This window comes from Fundulus heteroclitus, chromosome 9 (genome assembly GCF_011125445.2).
Source record: "Fundulus heteroclitus isolate FHET01 chromosome 9, MU-UCD_Fhet_4.1, whole genome shotgun sequence".
Classification (NCBI taxonomy): domain Eukaryota; kingdom Metazoa; phylum Chordata; class Actinopteri; order Cyprinodontiformes; family Fundulidae; genus Fundulus; species Fundulus heteroclitus.
This window is the reverse complement of record NC_046369.1, coordinates 30845236-30859357: the sequence shown is the minus strand read 5'-3', so window position 1 is coordinate 30859357 and position 14122 is coordinate 30845236. Positions and strand designations below refer to the sequence as shown.

Sequence of the window (14122 nt, the reverse complement as noted above, 5' to 3'; positions counted from 1 at the left end):
TGGGTGCCTTTCTGTTCAATATCTACATGCTTCCTCTAGCTCAGATCATAAAAAAATCAAGATCAGGTACCATAACTATGCAGACGACACACAGCTCTACATCACCATGTCAGCAGGTGACTATGAACCCATTCAAGCGCTGAGTACATGCTTAGATGAAATCAATGCATGGATGTGCCAAACTTTTCTTCAGTTGAATAAAAACAAAGATGAAGCAATAATTTTTAGAACAAAGATGGAGCAATCCAAAGTTAGTACACAACTTCAGCTCCTGTAGCTAGTAACTACTGATCAGGCCCGAAATAGTGATTGACCCAGACCTGAACTTTCAAAGGCATCTAAAGACAATTACAAGGTCAGCCTTCTCTCATCTGAAGAACATTTCCGGTATTAAAGGATTAATGCCTCAGCAGGATCTCGAAAAACTAATACATGTGTTTATCTTAAGTTGACTAAATTACTGCAACAGTGTTTTCACTGGTCTGCCAAAAAAAGTTGATCAGACAGCTGCAGTTGATCCAAAATGCTGCTGCCCACATCCTCACTAAAGGTTGCTTTATGCCCGACAGACGTACGTTCCCCGCAGAAATTAGACTTGCAGACTCAACGTCTGTAGCATTTATGCTCCGGTCGGCTTTTCCTCCTTTTTTTCTCTCTTTTTTGGAAGTATTCTCTGATTCTATGAAGGCCTTTTAACTGTTGTGCAGAGGTGGGACCAAGTTACTGTTTTGCAAGTCCCAAGTAAATCTCAAGTCTTTATCCTCAAGTCCCGAGTCAAGTCTCAAGTTAAAACAGGTATTTGTCAAGTCCCAAGTATGAAACTTCTAATTTCAAGTCGTTTCGATTCTTTCACAATGTCGAAATACATGTTAAATGTAAATAATAGAGCGTGTGTTCTTTTTAAATCAGTGTTTATCTCAAAACGTGATGAAGGCAGTGCAACTGACCTTACAAAACAGTAAAATTAAACCTAGCTTCAAGAAGAGTCCTCCTTTCAACCATATTTTTTCCAGAATATTCAGTCAAAAATGCAACAGCAGAACTTCATATTCAGAGCCAAACAAAATTACTCTTGTGAGAATTTTTTGCCCGTAGCCTTTTTTGCCCTTTTTTGCCCTTAGCTCCAATCCATACCTAGAAAAAGGAAATCAAGCACGGAGAAACAGCATTTACTTCCTTTTTATTTTGTTTCATTTTTTTTCCCGACTTGCTTTTATTCTATTTTAATTTTCCTATATTTTAATCATGTAAAGCACTTTTTTATTGTCTTTGTACTGAAATGTGCTATACAAATAAATTTGCCTTGCCTTGACAACAGTCATTTCGTGCAGCTCTTCCTCTGAAGTAACACTATTCTCCTGGACTCCAGGGGGCAGCTGTGCTCTCACGCCAAATGTACTACAACCCGCTACACGTAGAAGTAGAAAACACGTTGTTTCCAACATTTTAAAGCCTCTTACTTTCTTTGAAGTGTGACAACGATTTCTGACCTAGAAGTGTTAATTTGTTGATCACGGTGATCTTTTTGGGTCACCAATCATAAAAATGTCTACTGTTACGAACCTCTGTCAGAAGGAGCCCTTGCTTGCTGTTAAGATATCAACTGGGTCAGTGGAGTGACCAGCTTGACGTAGGAGATGCATGGCACACTTAGATAGCACCGACCCAAAGATTGGCATATATCTATCAGATACCACCCCGGAGGTGACACAGTTTCTCTACTGATGACACAGGAAGCGTACAGCCCTTGCATGGGTGTGTACCTAGATCCCTATATAATGTTTGTGTGATGAGCAATCGGGACTTCTTGCCGATCAAGAGCCCATCAGCGCTGATGTGTCTGTAACAGTTTAATCTGTTCATGTACAGCAATTTGAACTCCATTGTTACAGAAATGTGCTATACAAATATACTCGCCTTTATCAATAAAATCATACATATAAATGTTTTAAAGAAAACGTATACCAATTTACAACAAAAGATGTTTACTGAATAAATGGTAGTTTCCCCCCAATTTTCCCCCACTTGGGTTTAGTTTGTCTTTTCACTTTCATTTTTTGTGTTTGGACACAATTTTGACTCGTGATCAGCATGTGAGGTTTGGGGGTGTGAACCCAAAATTAGCCAACACAAAGTACATTTAAAAAGGTTTATTTAAAATGTTGAATGCTGACAGACCAGGAGTTGCAGGCAGAACCAGACTTGACCAGATGGAAGTACACAAGGACTGGGCGCACCGAGGCAGCAAAGGACAAGTGAGTTGACGAGACGATCTGGCACTGAGCAGACTTTCTTCTACATGCAGACAATATTGTTTTTTTATTTACCTGATTCTTGGTTTTAAGCATATTTTCTTTATTTGTATCAGGTTAAATACTCCAAAAAAAGTAAGTTTTTTTAACAAACTAAGATAAAAACAATGTACCTCCAGATTTTTTAACTGCTGTCTTGTGCAAAAGCGAAAGCTTTTTTTTCATAGTCCTTAGCAGGGGTTTATGTGCACAGCACACATTTTGCTTATTGGGCATTTTGTTGTATATTCTGACTGTTTTGAGATGTGGCATGTTTAAAAAATGAATAAAGGACCTTGATCTTTTTTTTTTTTTTTTAAACATCTCATATGACAAAGAAAGAGAATATTTTGTCATCTAATGTAGATCTGATGGCTTGAACTTTTAATGAATCTGTTGATAACTCACATCTTCTCCAATGTGATGCTGGGACTCCCCTGGCCTTCATGAACAGGCGCAACTTAGAGAACGGAGCAGTTTTCTAAGTTGGACAGTTTTCCTGTCACCATTGCCAGAGTTTTCTTTTTTTTTTTTTGTTTACCGTAATCTGCTGTAGCGAGGAGAGCAAACCAGTCAGACTGCATTCCTTTGGATCACTTCTTTAGGCACACACATACGCTTTATTCCCTGACTGCGCACAGCGACGGTGGAGACTTGGCAGCAAAATATGCCCAAAAACGTTTTATTCCTTCTACTCTTTTACACCATATAACTTTTGCACTCAGACCTGAGCAGAGCAGACCAAAGGACACATTTTAAAAAGAGAAGACCAGATGGAAGAAAAAATGGAAAGCCGTCTTGGTGAGTTAATAAGTTGCTGTTAAAGATAATTCAGCTTTTTACCACCAGTTTCTGATGGAAGAATCTCCAGGATCTCCACAAGAAAAGATATTGTATGGTTAACAAAAGCTAAGAAAGGTAGATTCTGAAAATCTAAAGACATGTACACAAAAACAAACAGTAGACATTTGCAGGAAGAAGAGAGTGTGACGGTAAATGCTCTCTGTCTCCATTTCCTTGTTTAAAATCTTGTTTTCATCCCCTCCTCCTGCTGTTCCAGCAGCATAAAATACACTATTTAATTTGTAGTAAAAATGTGGTACAAATGTAAATCTATGCTCTGTTTTTTGTCTGATTTTATTGTTTTTAGCTAAAACAAGAGCGCAAATGTTTAGATTTAAGAATGAAGATTTGTCAATTATCATTGAATTTCAACTGGTCATGAAAAAATCTGAACTATTAGTTAATTTATGGATAAAATCAGCTAACCTGAGCAACAGGCAACAACAGTTAATTTAATTTTAAATTGCCTGTGAAGGAAACAGGTACAGTAGTGCTGGGAAACACGGCAATGCCTCAACAATTTAAACCAGTTAGACCGGAGGTTAGTTTACTCTCTATCAGAGGGACAAAAACACCTTCAGACTGCTAAGCAAATAATGCAGATCTCCCGCATTAAGAAAAAATATAAATACATATCAAGAATTTATATTACAATATTTACTCAATCTGTGCCAATTTGCTGTGGAGTCACAGACGAAGATCATCTGAATGTTTCCAAAATTTAATCAGAAAACATTTTATATTTTTATGAATGAGGTGCACACATATTTATTAATTTTAGTGTTACAATCCCGAGAACCAAAACCATGTTTCCAAACTTTTCTTCATCATGATATTGGTTGATTGCTCTGACCAACAACCCTTCCTCAAAAGCGTAAAGCATGCAAATAGTTATTAGCATCTAATGAGACTCATGTCCGAGACAAAACGCCAGATAGCAGTCTTTTTAGAGATGATCTAGATTACTCTGCAGTTAGATGAGAGTGTCACGCAAACACTTTACAATCATGCAGGCAATAAAATACTGTGCAATTAATGCTTGAAGTTACAGAACTGTGCAATTTGTACATTTCTGTACAACCCGTACTTTTATTTTAGGATTTTATACATTGTACCAAATAAAAATAAAGTGCTTATATTTGAAAGAGCTTTTCACACAGCATTAACTCTTTTTTTTAAATGGCATACAACCCCTCTCTGTGATGTCTAATATTTGCTGCAATTCAGCCAAGAGGTTTTTTTTAAAAAAAACCATTTTTCACATTTGACCAGACCCCAGCCCTTCAGCATCATTGTCCCACTGAAGGGTGAACCTCTGTGCCAGACTCAACGCCCTACAAGACTAAAACCCCACCATCAGCTCCATTTATTTTTCAATCATGTCCAACTAATTAATTCCCAGCCAAAATCAAGCAATCCCACAACATGAGGTTGCCACCACCGTGCTTTACTATGAGGATGTGGTTTATCTTTTGGTGTCATTGTTTTGCACCCCAACCCATGTCTTATTTTTTTTTCCTGCAAGTTGCATTGGCGTTAGAGTCTGTTGACCTTTTGTACATTCTTGCAAAACAAGCAAGATGCTCATGGGTTGTCTTTTGGACTGAATAATCCTCCGCAGATTTTGTTCAAATACATTTTTATTTTTGTCCTCTGCTGCTTAGTTTCTCGTTATGGTTCAGGGTTCAGTCTAAAAATGAAACCACTGCTTCGGTTTCATCTCCTCTTGCTGATATTCATTAGAGCGTGCCTCTGATGAGCGAACCAAAAAATAACTGCAACTTTCCCCAGAGCATTTCTTTTGTGTCAGTCTTTAAAAACATCAAAGTCCGGTTTAGCAACAACTGACAAGCAACACTGTGCCACTCAGCGTGAGGAACGTTGCTCAGCCTATTCTAAGAAGGTAATTTGGTGGAAACACACCTTGTTGATGCCACACGAGCTCTTAAAATAGGACGCTTCAAATGAGCAGTCGGCTCAGGTCGTCCCACATTTCTTTATTTTTGCTTTTAAAGGGGACACATGTTTACTAATCTTTACAAGTGGTCGTCTTAATCCGAAACCTCTGAAGACAGTTTAGTCTTTGTTTTCCTCAGAAATCTTCCGTTGAAAACCCGACCATCCTCAGAGGAATATTTTTTTTCCTGATTTGACAAACCGCTTAACTCTGACCTGTGAATCAGTCAGGCATAAAATAGACTGCTAAGCCCAAGGGATGAATGATGATCTGTTTACGCTCAACACTTTTAGACAAGACAAGTTTATTTGTACAGAACGTTTCAGCAACACGATAATTCCAAATGCTTCATGTAATAAAGACATAAAAGAAAATACATTTAAAAAGTATACGGCAATGACATAATAAAGGAAAAGAAATAAAAGATGGACTGTAGACTGAAATAATGATGTTTCACGTCATAGTATGAATACAACAGTCGCAGACAACTAAAAAAATATAGTTTTTAACCTGGATTTAAAGTTTCAGTATTTTTGCAGTTTTCTGGGAGTTTGTTCCAGACTAGTGGAGCATAAAACCAGAACTCTTCCTCTCCATGTTTGGTTCTGATTCTGAGGATTCAGAATAGGCTTGAACCAGAAGGCCTGCAGTGGTCTGGTGGTTTGAAACACATCTTTAGTGTATTTTCGTGCTATAAGCCATTCAGTGATTTACACATTAAAGTATTTTAAAGGCAGAGTGGATGATTTGTAGGTAAACGTATGTAGATCCATTTCTGAATAACTGCACACGTGCGAGATCGTCTTGCCTGCTCTCCTGCTCCTCAGGGGGATCGAGTGAAAGGATCTCCCGAATCCACTCTGGACTAGGGACCCAAAACATCTTAGAAGAATATAACAAAGTTTGAATGAAAGTATAAAGAAACAAGAAACTCTGCACATCAAAGTATTCAATAATGGTAGATTGTCTTTGTTTTTTCAGAAAAGACGGGTAGTGCCGTCCTACCAGAGGCGAGAATCATCCTGATCGGTGGCCGGTGGGCAGGCAAGAGTTCCTCTGGTAACACCATTCTGGGAGGGGAAAGGTTTGAATGTGGACGAGCCAGAACAACTCAGGTAGAAGTGAGGCAGGGACTCGTTCACGGCAGGAACCTGACCGTGGTCGATGCTCCGGGTTGGAGCAGCTCCCTCTCCCTCTCCGACATCCCAGAGGGGGAGAAACGAAGCTTTAAACTACACGCATCCAAGAGTCCACCCGGGCCTCACGTTTTCCTCCTGGTCCTCCCTATCGACTCAGCTTTCACGCAGGAGCGGAGGACCACTGTAGAGGAGCACATGAAGCTGCTGGGGGAGCGGGTTTGGCCATTCACCATGGTGCTGTTCACCTGTGGAGATTACCTTGGGGAGAAAACTATAGAGCAGCACATTGAGAGCGAGGGAGAGGCCCTCAAGTGGCTGATAGGAAGGTGTGGGAACAGGTATCATGTGTTCAATAACAAGGACAGAGCCAACTCGTCTCAGGTCTCGGTACTCCTGGAGAAGATTGACGAGATGACGCAGCACAACGGTGGAGCTTATTACAAAATAGATGAACAGATGTTTCAGATCATCACAGAAAAGCAGCAACTTGTCGCCCGGATGGCGAAGGAGAGAGAGACAAAGGCTCAGGAGCAAAGACAACACAGGATAAATCTTATTCCAGGTAACCATGACTGTAGCTCCACTCTGATAAATGCATACAAGTTTAGCAATAGACACAAGTTGAGATATTTTATCTATTTACCAAAACATAAGTAGCTTTCAGGTTTTTCTTTGTAAATGTCTCCAAAATTTCATCTTAACTGGAGGAAATATTAAAGGCTTACAGCTGCTTAACATAAAAAAACCTTTCCTAGTGGGTAAACTTAAAAAACAAACAAAAAACAGCTTCTTGCTTTACTTGTACTGTCAGTAATTGAAATGCAGCTTAATGGGATTTAGGAGATTCAAACAGTTCATTTCACTAAAACTTGCTTAGATTAAAACTGACTGCCTGTACTTCCAAATTAGAGTATTTTGTATGTTTTAATAGCTAGTAGATAAATAGTTGAAGAGATAAAATCCGTAATTCAACAACTCCATGTAAAAGCAGTAACCTTTTATGTTGAGCAAGTTACATTTTTTGTAATACGTTACAACATGAGAAAAAAGGAACATCTTTAGTGCCTAGGGAGGCGCTGCTGTCATCTTCTCTGATCAGCTTTCTTATTCCTGCTAAAAAAAACTCCCCACAGCACAATGTTGTCACCAACATAGTTTTCATAGGTTCTCAACTCCCAATGTTACTGTGCATGATGTCCTCCATGTTCAGCCTCACAGTGTGGGTAGAGGGTTGGTAGGGTTTACATTTCCATACTACTTTCTATTGTTCTTTCACATAAAATCCAAATAAAATACACTGGAAGGTGAGGACAAGTTCAAAGGGGTAAGAATACTTCTGCAGAAGCATATTTTATTTGCTAGACAATCAAGCTGTTTTCTACCCTGCTGCCACTGCATGTGATTTACTCAAGAAGGCTCCATCCTAATGTTAAACATGTAAAGCTGCGTTTTCCTGAACAAGTTATTTCTTCTTCAGATATGAATTGGCTAGTTAGCTGCAAAGTTATAAACAGTTATCTTGCTACCTTATAAGTGCTGATAGATGAATCGACTGTCTCACAAAGTATTTAATTTTTGTCCTAGATGTAAATAAAGTTTTTGTTGTTTACCTCTTAAATTCATGATTCGTTGAATTTTAATTTGTGCTTTGACTACTAACAGAGAAGAGGTCAATCCCCAAACTCCAGATGATTCTCTTGGGAAGCCGAAACGTTGGGAAAACCTCAGTGGGGAACACCCTCCTGGGCCTCAAAGAACAGGAAGACGGGAAACGGACAGCGAACTCGGTCGTTCGCAGAGGGTTTGTAGATAAAACTGACGTTACTCTCGTCGACACGCCGGGCTGGTGGAAAGGCTTCTCTGCCTGTGACACTCCAGAAGCCATCAAAGAAGAAATAATCCACAGCCTGTTCCTGTGCCCCCCTGGACCTCACATCTTCCTGTTAGTGATAGATGCTGATGCATCCTTCCACAACAAAAACCTAAAAGCGGTTAGATCACACCTGCAGCTTCTCGGAGAGGGAGTCTGGAAGCACGCCATGATAGTTTTTACCAGAGGAGACTGGCTGGGAGCAAAATCCATAGAGGAGTACATCGAAGGAGAGGGGGAGGCCCTACGGTCTTTAGTGGACCAATGTGAAAACAGATACCATGTCATCAACAACAAGAAAGAAAACGATAGCAGGCAAATTACAGAACTGATGGAGAAAATCACCGAAACTGTGGCTGAAAATGGCTGGAGCTATTTTGCTCCCGACCAGCAAGTGCTTGTCACCATCCAAGAGAGACGGAAACGCGTGGAGGAGGCAGCAAGGCTGAGGCAGGAGCAGGTCCAAGCCATGAGGAACTCTGCAGGTATGTCTCAGTCATTCTCATCCAGTTACTAAATTAGCCAGAGAGGGTTTTTTCTTTATCATACAGGACAGATTCCAACAAAACTCCATAAAGAAAGCTGCAGTGGTTTCTCAGGAAAGTAACTCAGCTGATGTCAAGCCATTCATTAAGAGCACCTCTTAACGAATGGATTCAAAGACAGTTGTTTTCTGGCCAACCGACTCTCCACGGCTTCCTCCGATGACAACTTTAACCACTTGTACCTGTGGAAACACTTTCAATTTGCAGATTCATAACCAAATTGATTCTTGTCTTTACTTCTGCAGTCGGTCACTGTTGTTTTCGTCCTCAGGAACCAGGAAGAAGTTGGATGCTTTGAAGGTTGTTCTGCTTGGCCAGAAGACATTTGGGAAGAGCGCAACAGGAAATACGATCCTGCGTAGAGAAGCGTTCGCGTCCCATGAGACCGAGCAGTGCCGGGCAGAGATTGGAATGGTAGATGGCAGACAGATCACTGTGGTGGACACACCGGGTTGGTGCGGACAGTTGTCCCGCTGCACCGAAGCGCTGGACAAAGAAATAGCTAACGGCCTATCCATGAGTCCGTCAGGTGTTCACGCAGTTCTGCTGGTGGTTCCTTTATCCCTGCCCTTCGGAGATCTGCAGCAAGAGGCTGTGAAAGAACACGTGAACCTTTTTGGCTCCGGGGTCTGGAAACACACAATAGTTCTGTTCACTTATGGAGATAAACTGGCGGACAGGTCTGTGGAGGAGCACATGGAGGGGGAGCATCAGTCTCTGCGCTGGTTGGTGGACCAGTGTGAGAACAGGTACCACACGATAAGCAACGCGAGGAAAAGCGATACGGCTCAGGTTACAGAGCTGTTTGAGAAGATAGAGGAAATGGTGGCGGGAAACGGAGGCCAGCTTTTCTGCCCGGACATGGATGAGACCCATCAAAGAATCTTGGAGAAAGCCCGTAGGAGGGAGCTGAAAAACGTGCTGAAGCAAGAACTGGCGAGCGAGTACAGAAAGAGAGAGCTGGAGCTCATGATGGGCTTCAGGGAAACCCTTAAAGAGCTCCAAGCGGACATACAAACTTCTGCGGTGGCCACTAAACCCAAATTAGCCAGTATGTATAATGCAATGAAGACAAAGACATATGCACATATATGTGTGTCATTGTAATGTATAGGCTTAATATGTTTTTTGTCTATTGATAGCTGATGATCTGGCCATCAAGAAAACCAATGTTACTTCTCATAGACAAAACGATATAAAGGATGAGACGGAGACATTAGAAGCCAAAATCGGCAGAGAAATCGAGAAGCTGAATAAGGAGATAATGAAATCCTCAGGTCATCTTCGGAGCAGCATGGACGCCTTGTTTCCCGATTGTAAGTAAAAACATGTGGCTATCATTCGCTGCATCCACAGTGATACAGTTACTGATAAATGTGCCGTTATTTCCTTTTCAGTGGCTGGCGACAGTTCAGCTCAGTCAGCTTCATCAGACCAGAAAACATCAAACAGCAACTTTGACAAAGTTATGGGCTGGCTGTCCAAACTTGACGAAAATCCGGAGAACCAGCTGACGCAAACGTCAGGATACGTATCTTTGCCACCACAGGACGATGACAAGGTCTCCATTGTGGATGACTAGCTTTACAAAACACTTTCCATTTGTTTATGCAGCGAATGGACAATGGGGATGGTGACTTGAAGGTATGATCCACCTGATGAACAAGATGGGCAGATGGTCACATTTATACTTTTTATACTGGATGCTGGAAGCTATTTTTTTCATTTAGAAGGATAATATTTTACTCAGCTCAATGCATTTCATTGTAAGTTATGGATCAAACTTATCAAATTTGCTTTAACCATAATAGTTATATTATCTTCTATCCTTTGCTGTACTCTCCTTCCTATTTGGTTTAAACTAAATATTGTATCTATGTTAATAGAAGCTCATTAAGTCAAATGGAATGGACTCAGACATCTTGTGGACGAATGGGATTCAGGATAACGACAGGTTGTGTTGGAAGACATGTTCTAAATGTTGCTTTTGATTCATCTCTGGTCATAATAGAATGGAGAAAACCCCCCCAACAACATTTGAGATATTTCTCTTTTCACAAACAAGGAGATCATTACTATTTATAGATTTTTTTTTAGATCTCTAGATTCAAATGTGGTCACCATAATATGCAGGAAGCATTTTACAACAACCCGAACACAGGAATATCTCCCCTGACTCCTTTTCAGCCGCTGGCATCCTGCACCGAGCTGAACAATATTGATCTCTATGGCAACCCCATCGGTCTAAAGGCAAATATCAAACCAGTGTTAGTCAAGCTGCTGAACTTCAGTCTCAGAACTCATTCTTTGAGTTCCTGGAATAAGCAGGAAAAACACCGTAGTGATGTTTCTCTGCTCCCTCAGAGCCAATTGTGTCTGATTGGCCCTCACATCCAGCAATCCACCTCAAACCGTGGGGTTTTTTGCAGTGCAGGGCATAATCAAACTCCCTTTTTAGTCAGAGTTACCTGGAACAGGAAAATAAAAATAAAACCATGCACTCACACTGCTCCGATCTCTGAAGCCAGGCGCCTGGTCTGTGGTGAGAGCTGCTCCGTCGCGGCAGAGGCGACAGAGGTTCCAGGCAGCCACCGGTGCAAAGCGTAGCAGAGGTGCTTCAGGTCAAAATGTGTAAAGTGAGCAGCAGCTACCAAACCTGCAGCGTGGCATCAAATTTCTCCACCTAGCACAACACACAGTGACCCTGACAAGGTGTAGTATTAGCTTCAAGTATAGAAGCAACAACTCTCAAATGATGGTTCAAAAACAGCTGTTAATGAGCAAATAAACATGCAGGCATGGACATTTTTGGTTAAAAACACCCAAAAATTTGGCAGCGTCTATAAAACGGAGCAGATGAAATTGTCACACTTGCCTCGTTTTAGAGCTGACCCTCCAGCAGCAGGAAGATGTTCATGAGGAAGCGTTCCATTTTCCAGTGTCTCTTAAGACCTCCTCTGGTGCACTCAGCAACAATGTTGGAGGCAATGTGGACAGATGAATGCCAGTCACTCTCATATATTTTGGCAATGTACAAAAATACAAAGTTGTTCAGGCTATAGAAGAAATTATTGGTTACAAGATACCCAAGGACCCACCTGTTGTTTACTTGGGCTGGCTGGAGAGTGAAGAGATACACAGGGAAGACATTTATCTCCTCAAAATCCTGATAGTGGCAGCTAAAAAGGCGGTTACCAGAAAATGGTTAAAAAGTGATCCTCCACATCTGACGCAGTGGATATCAATAGTGGAGGAAATCTTCACTATGGAGAAAATGACCTAGCGCCTACAGATCAAGTCCAAACACATGAAATAACACTGTAGAAAATGGCTTGATTACATAAATCGGAAAGGACTTACCCTCAATTAGACTGGAACACCAGACAAAACTACATAAGACCTGCGCGACCTTTGTTGTCCTTCTTTCTTTTTTTTTTTTGTTCTATGCAAACCTGAAGAACACTAAATAAAAAGTAAAAAAAACCTCCTCTGGTGGGAAACTGAGAGCAATTTCATGGGTGTTGTGTCATACGAAGGGCTACCAGTACTGATCTTTGAACTCGAAGAGTCCGAGTTCACCTTAAATTTATGTAAAATAAACACATTTTTCATGGTTTGTTATAGACATTGTCTTGTTTTTAATCTATGTAAATGCAAATGTGAATAAAAAGGTAGAGTAACGGAATCAAATAACCTTTTAGATGCAGCTCACTGGTGGATTGTGCTTTCTTTTAGAGCAGGCTCCTGGGCACCACATGTGGTCCTCGGGGGCCACTTGTTGCCCACGGGCACCATGTTGGTGACCCCTGCTCTATTCAGTCCAGAGCCGATGTGCTGACCACTGGGTGGCGCTGCTGTTGAACAGAAGAACAAGGGTTTGTGAAGGTGCTGAGTCCAGTTATTGTAAAGGCTCTGGGCAGAGGCGAAAACTTAGTGAATTTGTGTTTTAGTTTGTTACTGACAGGAAAACTCTTTAATGTGGTCCTCCACAAAGATGTCTTTTAAGGAAGGATGCAAGAGCAAATCTCCTGTTACGATCCCCCCATTTCATCTCTAGTCGTTTGGAAGATAATATGGTTCCCACACATAAAGCAAAACCAGCATCAGGCCTCCAGCAATAAAACTGCAAACAAGAAACCCAGTTTTGTTTCAGTATTTCTGTAAAGTTCAATAGAAGACAGTGATGATTTAAGTTTACAATCTACACAAATTAGAAAATAATGAGCTACTTAAGAGCATGCATTAACTCACGCAAACATAACTTTCTAACTTGAGAGGTTTCAAAACCAGGCTCCACAACATCAACGGTTTCTTATACTGTATACTTATGCTATATATTACATTTAATATGGGTTTCTGATCATGTTTCATTTCCAACTATTGACTTTCATTTCCAACTCATTTATTCATGTAATTCTACTCATTTGACAACAATATATTGCTGCCATTAGCAGGATGATGAGAGATCTGTCCCAAAACATGGTATAGGGTTGCTGTCTAAGGCAGAAGATATTTCTATATCCATCTATGTATCTTTATCTCTGGATATGCCCAGAAAAGTCACAATATGATTATGAAATTGAGAAACAGAAATAATCCTGCTTTTATAAACAAGCCCTTCTTGCCTGGAAACTTATTTATATACCTAATTTCCCTCCTACAAGGTGTCTGGAATAATGGAAATATATTACAAAGAAAAGAAATCTCTTCTTCATAAGAACTGGAAATAACATAATATCACACTGGTTAAACAGCTGCTTGATGATGAAGGAAATCTCTTTTCTTATCAGGAATTTTTATATAAATTTTGATTGCCTGTTACAGCAAGAGAATATGAAATTGTTTTCTACGCTACACCCGATTGCATGCCACAACTACCGACATTCAACTGATAAAACTATAACTCTACCTAGAAATGAGTTAGTAATGGGGGTGTTGATTTTTGTCAAAAGAAATACTCCAACAGAATTATAAAATTACTTTTACAAGAGGTAGCTCTTCCCTCTGGAAGGTCCTATTGGGCTTCTCTGTATGGTGAATTTGACCGGAACCTAGTTTGGTTAACTGGAGAAAAACATGCCTGAATTACAAGGTAAGGGAGAATTATTTCAAAATGTAGCATATTTATCATGTAAAATAGACATTAGAACATTTTATCCTTGACAATTGACTACACTTTTTCTTTCTGTGAATCATGCATGGAAACAGTTCCCCGTTTATTTTTTTCATTGTACCTACAGTAGAATATTTTGGACTGACTTGCACCACTATATACAACAGAAAACTGGGCAGAGGATTGCACTTGATAAGAGAGACATTATCCACTTAAGTAATAAAGCCATAGACAAAGACTTCTCGGGAAATATCCCATCCACAAAGTCAAATGGACCGACTCCATACCAAGAATTGACTACCTCCTCCAAGAAGTCTTTAGTTGTAATTCAAGCATCAAACACATCCCTAACAAAGAAAGCTAT

General features: G+C 40.4%; 1 protein-coding gene across 1 annotated transcript; it reads left to right on the top strand.

Annotated features, from left to right (window-relative positions):
* Window positions 1-2905: 2905 nt before the first annotated feature.
* Window positions 2906-12261, top strand: LOC105928821 (GTPase IMAP family member 8). The gene is made up of 6 exons (XM_021318396.2): window positions 2906-3092; window positions 6073-6792; window positions 7893-8585; window positions 8917-9696; window positions 9788-9961; window positions 10043-12261. Exons 1-6 carry the CDS (start codon window positions 3065-3067, stop codon window positions 10225-10227), a joined length of 2580 nt encoding a protein of 859 aa, XP_021174071.2. The 5' UTR covers window positions 2906-3064; the 3' UTR covers window positions 10228-12261.
* Window positions 12262-14122: the final 1861 nt, after the last annotated feature.

Excerpts from the sequence above, each read along its gene's own strand:
- LOC105928821 (XM_021318396.2), top strand. The coding sequence starts at position 3,065 with ATGGAAGAAAAAATGGAAAGCCGTCTTG. Across the intron at positions 8,586-8,916 it reads AGCCATGAGGAACTCTGCAG|GAACCAGGAAGAAGTTGGAT; the intron begins GTATGTCTCAGT and ends TTTCGTCCTCAG. Across the intron at positions 9,697-9,787 it reads CACTAAACCCAAATTAGCCA|CTGATGATCTGGCCATCAAG; the intron begins GTATGTATAATG and ends GTCTATTGATAG.